The sequence below is a fragment of the Sebastes fasciatus genome, chromosome 19 (assembly GCF_043250625.1).
Source record: "Sebastes fasciatus isolate fSebFas1 chromosome 19, fSebFas1.pri, whole genome shotgun sequence".
Taxonomy (NCBI): domain Eukaryota; kingdom Metazoa; phylum Chordata; class Actinopteri; order Perciformes; family Sebastidae; genus Sebastes; species Sebastes fasciatus.
The window spans coordinates 21,169,694-21,176,680 of record NC_133813.1 but is presented as its reverse complement, the minus strand read 5'-3'; the positions used below and the strand labels follow the sequence as shown (position 1 = coordinate 21,176,680).

At 39.0% G+C, this 6,987-nt stretch overlaps 1 protein-coding gene across 4 annotated transcripts in view; it reads left to right on the top strand.

The window, feature by feature from the left end:
- gpat4 (glycerol-3-phosphate acyltransferase 4) overlaps positions 1-5,595 on the top strand; it is an 8,457-nt gene extending 2,862 nt beyond the window's left edge. For all 4 annotated transcript variants that reach the window (XM_074618159.1, XM_074618156.1, XM_074618158.1 and 1 more), the window contains 11 exons: positions 1,366-1,435; positions 1,540-1,837; positions 1,939-2,013; positions 2,198-2,287; positions 2,399-2,492; positions 2,601-2,716; positions 3,534-3,589; positions 3,675-3,760; positions 3,834-3,962; positions 4,100-4,179; positions 5,074-5,595. In XM_074618159.1, the coding sequence (XP_074474260.1) occupies positions 1,381-1,435; positions 1,540-1,837; positions 1,939-2,013; positions 2,198-2,287; positions 2,399-2,492; positions 2,601-2,716; positions 3,534-3,589; positions 3,675-3,760; positions 3,834-3,962; positions 4,100-4,179; positions 5,074-5,251 (1,257 nt within the window). In that variant the 5' untranslated portion in view covers positions 1,366-1,380 and the 3' untranslated portion in view covers positions 5,252-5,595. The remainder of the gene's footprint in view (positions 1-1,365; positions 1,436-1,539; positions 1,838-1,938; positions 2,014-2,197; positions 2,288-2,398; positions 2,493-2,600; positions 2,717-3,533; positions 3,590-3,674; positions 3,761-3,833; positions 3,963-4,099; positions 4,180-5,073) is intronic.
- The last annotated feature ends 1,392 nt before the right edge of the window (positions 5,596-6,987 follow it).

Genomic DNA, 6,987 nt, shown 5'->3' with positions numbered 1-6,987 from the left:
GGACTTTGGTTTTTGGGACAGACCCCAGGGAGGAACAAGCTTTTAGCCATGGGACTACCATCTGAGGTGTTGTAGATACTGCAGGGAGTTTAGACTCCTGGGATGAAGTTTATCTACTGGCACAGTAGACAAGCTCAGCCCCTGTGGTCCTACCGTTTCTGTAGGAGTTGTTAGAACTCCCCTTCTACACTCAGGATAACGATAGTCACAATTAAAAATAAACAAATAGGGACAAACCTGTTGTCTGAGCAGGATTGCAGACTGCTTTACTAATTTCTTGAAGGCTGTAGTACAGTTGAAGGCAGCTGTTTTAAGGCAGTTGTCCCACCTTTGTGGCTGGTTCTCTGGGCTCTGGATAAGGCCCTGGTCGATCTGAAGAAGCTGTCAAGCGAGACTGTCTTTCTGCTGTCTTTTGCCAAGAGGATGGGATGAGCTGCAAGCTCTCTTGATCCATGGATCAAGGTATAGGGGTGGTTGTGCTGCCAAATCTGACATTTCCTACAAAGATCCTCTCTGGCTTTTCACTCTGCTTTGTCCTATCAGGTCTCTGGCATTGAGCCTAGCAAAAAAGCAGATCTACTATACGTTGGTTTCAACCCGTAGAGCTTTAAGTCCAGGCTTTACCACTGGACTGTAGATGTTTTACAACAGACCAATATGGAGCCGGTATTCCACTGCCTTCATTTAGCTCTGGGTACGTCCTCCAGGGGACAGGTGTGTGGTGTTTCATCTTTCAAGGCTGGTAAGCCTTTAGTAGTGTCAGTCATCTTGGTTTATGGCAGCAGGTCTGTTAGAACTTGTTGGTGGAGGAGTGTGTGTATGTAGTGCACAATCATGAATAGTTTTCTTCTCCATGGGCTACAGCCCTGCAGGAATGCTGTTTTATTTAGAGTACACATCAGGCGATGGTTCTTTAAATGTCCTCTCTCCAGGTCTGCGTGGCACGGATGCCTGATCCATCAAAACTGTGACCTATTTATGCTCGAGTAAGTCAGACAACGGGTTTGAAACCAGAACAGTGTTGAAAGTTTCTGCAATTTATCTGCATTGTTTTCTCAGCTGCAAGCTTCTCAGGGAAAAAGATGTGGCAGAGCTGCCTCTCTGTCTCCAGGGATCATGTTGCCTAATTTCATCACTTTGATCATATCACAGTCTATATGCTGCCCATATCCTCTTTGAATCTCTAACCTTGATGCGATTTGGAGGCCTGCAGTGCTTATTACTGCCAACTTCAGAGCTGCTTGTCAGCAGTAGCATATCAAATTAAGTCTTTAGTTCTTGCTCTCTGTATGTTAAACATGACAGCAAACAACGGAAATGTAGTAATCCTGTTTTCTAATCTAGTTTGTTTTTTCCTTAAATTAGTGGGCAACCTCAAGAATGGAGATGGGTGCAAAGGAAAATAATCAGCAACTCTATAAACCATATAGTAACGGTAAAAGAGTAATATTTCAATATTTTGTTTCTATATGAATGCTTACTGTACCTGTATTATTTTTACCATTAACTCAAAAGCATGATTTTTCGTTCTCATTGTAGGAATCATAGCCAAAGAACCACCGTCGTCCTTTCAGCAGGAGATCCAGGAGCTCCGAGGTTCTGCCGGCTGTCTGCGCTCAGAGCCGGAGTTCGAGATGGCTGACATCTTCTACTTCTGCCGGAGAGGCGTGGAGAGCATCTTGGACGACGAGGTGACCAAGCGCTTTTCGGCTCAGGAGCTGGAGAGCTGGAACCTGCTGACTCGAAGCAACTACAACCTCCGTCACATCAGCCTGAGACTTACCATCCTGTGGGGTCTGGGCGTCCTCGTCCGCTACGGCATCCTGCTGCCTCTCAGGTCAGGTCAGGGGAGTAAGATTCATCTCATTGTACAAAAGCGGCAACTGGATGAACAACTGGTTCAGTCTTGAGTCAACTATATGTTCTTCTTTTCTGCAGGGTCACTCTGGCATTCACCGGCATTAGTCTGCTTCTAGTCCTGACTGCTTTGGTGGGCGTTTTACCAAACAAAGAGTAAGTTTCATCCAATTCTCATAACAGTTCAAGCATGCGCGTGAAGTTAGGTCTCTATAACAAGGGTAGAAAGATGATCAAAAGCTACATGATAGTGTAACCACATGTATTTTATCCAACATTTAACCTTTGAAGTTTACATCCTAAGGGTACTGGACTAATTATTGTGGCATTATGTCTTCAGGTTAAGGTTCTACCTGACTGAGAAGGTTCATCAGATGTGTTACCGCATCTGTGTGAGAGCTCTCTCAGCAATCATCACCTATCATAACAGGTACAGCATATTAAATTGAATGCAGTATAATAACAGAACATAATGGCAAGCATTGAAGTGTGTATGGTTTATAGTTGTGTGTCTGTCTTAAACCAACTTGTTTAATTTCAGAGAGAACAAACCAAAGAATGGCGGAATCTGTGTGTCCAATCACACAACACCCATCGATGTCATCATCTTGGCCAATGACGGCTGCTACTCTATGGTAGAAAAGCTTGTGTGTCTCTGCGTGTGTTTCAGTGACTGAGTGAGTGATTTTGAAAAATTAGAGATGTTGTTTTTGAGCTGAACTGGAGCCTAACTCGTCCCTCAGGTTGGCCAGTTGCACGGAGGGCTGATGGGAATGATCCAGCAAGCTATGGTCAAATCCTCTCCTCACATCTGGTTTGAAAGATCAGAAGTCAAAGACAGACACCTAGTGGCCAAAAGGTAACAGTGCATCTTCTCTCTGTCGGCATCGCTCTCATCTCCAGTTGCATTATGGTCGGTCCCGCTGATGTGCACCTACTTCTCATTTAGGATGTTCAGCTCAGTGTGTGTGTGTGTGTGTGTGTGTGTGTGTGTTGAATTATGATATGCAATACTTTTTGTTCACCCCTGTATATGCCTTGATATGTCTAATTGTGAATCGGTGTCAACATTCTTGGTGCACATGGTTTAGATTAGGTTTAAACATTTGTTGAAATAGGAAGTTGTGGTTAAAACACATTTGTTACATTTTCACTTAAAACACAAGGTACATAATAGAAATGTGTTTTGGTTATGGGCAAAGGCCTTCTGACAAATATCACTCAGGTCAGTCAGATGGCAGCACTGTGAGTAGATCAGAAATCTTTGTATTCTGGTTATTTTTATATCCTAGCTCTAAACATGTTTTCCCAGTTTATGACACATCAGTATGTACAGTATGTATGGCCATAAAACAATGAACTTGACAGTGAGCATAGTCCAAAATAAAACTGGAACAGTCTGTAGAAGCTTGTGGATTGCCATTATAGGCATTAATAAGGCAGTATAAAACCACATTTCACCATTTAGTGATATTTCAACTTGACATACACCATGTAGTATATATGAATATATAATCATTCGGTTTTGGTTGTTGCTATAATAGAAGTTTAGATTGGACATCATTTAGTTTGAACTCTAGAAGTGAGCCTAATGGCAAGACTTTTAAAAAGATATGTATATAGATTCATATATGTACAGTATATATATTTTGATCACTTGTGCTTTTTCATTTCAGGCTAAGCGATCATGTTGCTGACAAAACTAAACAGCCCATCCTGATCTTCCCTGAGGGTGTGTATGATGATATCATTCTTACAAACACACGTAACATTTGTTGTTTAATGTCGATAAGATCTTCACACTGTGTCTTCCACAGGTACTTGCATCAACAACACATCAGTGATGATGTTCAAAAAGGGCAGCTTTGAAATCGACTGCACGGTCTATCCAGTCGCCATTAAGGTTTGTCTTTTTCCTCCTTTCTGCTCATTTTGCTCTTCCCTACTCTTGATATGACTTTATGTTTATCTTGCAGTATGATCCTCGGTTTGGGGATGCCTTCTGGAACAGCAGTAAGTTTGGCCTGGTGAACTATCTGCTGAGGATGATGAGCAGCTGGGCCATCGTCTGCAGCGTCTGGTACCTGCCGCCTATGAACAGAGAGGTGAAACTTCTTTGCCACAATCTTAAAAAAAAATATTATCAAAATCAGTGATAGGAATTTCAGATCATCTGTTGTTTATTCTGTCTACTGGGGTGATTTTCCCACCTCCTGTTCTTTTTTTTATTTTCTTTGTTTAGGAAGGGGAGGATGCGGTGCAGTTTGCCAACAGAGTGAAAGCAGCTATAGCTGCACAAGGAGGATTAGTAGATCTCATTTGGTGAGTCATTAGCCAAGTTTCCATTCAAATGTAGAACCAATTTTAACGAATTTTCAGAAAATCTGTAAAAGAAAATGCATTTTATGCGCATTTTCCATCCACTACTGTTATGTGAATATTAGGAGTTGGTTCATCATGATAAACAGTTGGTGCCGTTAATTCCCCTGTCAGGTGCCATTATAGCATTGCAGAAGAAGAGGGTGCAACAAGATGGCGTAATTAAATAGAGCTGCAACGATTAATCAATCGATTATTTGTCAACTATTAAATTAATTGCCAACTATTTGGATAAAATACCTCGGTTTGAGTCATTTTTTAAGAAAAAAATGAAAAAAATTCTCTGATTCCATCTTCTTAAACGTGAATATTTTCTGGTTTCTTTACTCCTCTATGACAGTAAACTGAATATATTTGAGTTGTGGACAAAACAAGACATTTGTCCAAGATGACGTCTTGGATTTTGGGAAACACTGGCTACAGTTTTCACAATTTTCTGACTTTTTATAGCCCAAACAACTAATCGATTAATCAAGAAAATAATCAACTGATTAATCGACAGTGAAAATAATCATTAGTTGCAGCCCTATGATTAAGAGAATGCCATTCAAACTTCAAATGGTGAGAAAAAAGTAGGAAAAGCAGTCTTTATATACAGTATATCAGTAGAATAGTATGTGTTAATGGTTGTTAGAAAGAGAGGTTTCCAGTGGTATAAAACACAGACGCTGATTCACAAAACACATCGTTATTGGCTTTTAGCTTTCACAGAAACTGTGCAGTATTACACCCTGAAGGTAATTCACGGAGGCCATCTGTTGTTTGTGAAGGAAACAAATGACGCAGTGTTGAGTCAGTGCGTGATACTCTTTTCCTTTCCTACCTGTGTGCTCTCAGGGATGGAGGGCTGAAACGAGGAAAAGTGAAAGACGCCTTTAAAGAAGAGCAGCAGAAACTCTACAGTAAAGTTCTCGTAGGTGAGCAGGACGAAGTGCACCGAAGAGATAACACACATTTAGAGGATGGAAATCCAGAAGAGGATAAAAGCAATCAAGATTCAACAAGAGGACAATGAGGACATGGTGAATGTATGAAGTTATAAATAACAGACTCTTCCATCTTATACAGTAAATGTGAATTATCAGAAGTAGGAATTTTATTGATTATTGCTGCTAACTGTAACACACTCTGAAAGAAAGTATATTTATGTTTTGGTATTTATGTTTCTATTGGTGTAAAATCTATATTTATTTACATTTGTATGGTAAGAACGGTTACACTACAGGAAGCTCAGTTTGTTTGTTATTTTAACTAATTGTTCATAGACCAAAGTCTTAGAGTGACCTCAATTCTCCTGCCTCCTTTTTACTGCCGTCTGAGCATGTTGTGTATCTGATTAAACACATTCTCCTCTAAATACTCTGATCTTTTTGTAAAGAAATCAAATTTATTACAGAGATTCCATTAAGAAAGCTGCAACTATTTTAAGTGCCTAGTACTACGGTCATTACATCTCAGTCAGACAGCGGCAGTGCCAACACTTGTGCGTCAGCTTAGTAATTGGCTCAAAGCTCTATATGCGTGTTCGCTTTTAATCTTTGCTGGGCAGCAGGAATTAGTGAAAGTGAGATCAAACATGTTCAGGCCTGGTACTCAATGTATGAGCCATGATGAAGTTGGTTTCTCATTTGTGACCAGAAATGTGTTCATTTTGTTGCTTTTTTTTCAACAGCAGAGGTCAGTGTTCAGACATGAACCATCCTGCTTATTGTGGCATGAGTAACACACATGCAAATCAATATACAGACTGATTTAGACAGCTGTTTAACTGTATAAAACACATACATTTTCCATACCCGCCTAGTCCTGCTCAGGCAATCAATCAATCAATCAATCAATCTATCAATCTATCAATCAATCAATCCAACTTTATTTGTATAGCACCTTTCATACAGGTTAGTGCAGTTCAAAGTGCTTCACAGATGGCTGACAAGCCGAAAACAGAACAAGTGTGGACCGAGAAAAGACAATTTGAGACCAATGCACACAAGAAAATAAAATGTAATAAAATAGAATTAAAAGCGATAATAACAGTAATAGTAGTAAAACAGTGAAGTAAAATCTAGATTAATAAAATAACAATAAAATTATACAACTTAAATACAATAAAATAAGTAATTAATAAAATAATAAAATAGAATAAAAATGTTACAATTTAAATACAATAAAATAAGTAATTAATAAAATAATAAAATAGAATAAAAATGTTACAATTTAAATACAATAAAATAAGTGATTAATAAAATAACGATAAAAGAGAATATAATTTTACAACTTAAATACAATAAAATAAGTGATTAATAAAATAACATTAAAATAGATTACAATTATACAACTTAAATACATTGAAATAAGTGAATAAAATAACAACCATTCTTAATGGAAGGCCTGGCTGAATAGGTAGACTAATTGAGGAATTGAGGGTTTATCCCAGCATGCATTGAGGGTAAATGCAGGGAATCAGGTGGCCAGTCCATTATTGGACTAAAACAGACAAAAAAACAAACACAGTCAGGGTATTTTAGAGCATTCAATCCTTCTGAAATCCATACAGATGCTGCAGCCTGATAAAGATTCAAACTGGAGCTGCATGTGAAACTGAATCCAACCACATGAAGCCATATCAGCTGACACAGTCAGGTAACCTGTCCTCAACTAGAGCAGAAGTATCATGTTTTCAGACCTAGATCAGATATAAAGGAGCAGATGGAACTGTGACTATGAATCATTACAGAACATACTAACATTTGC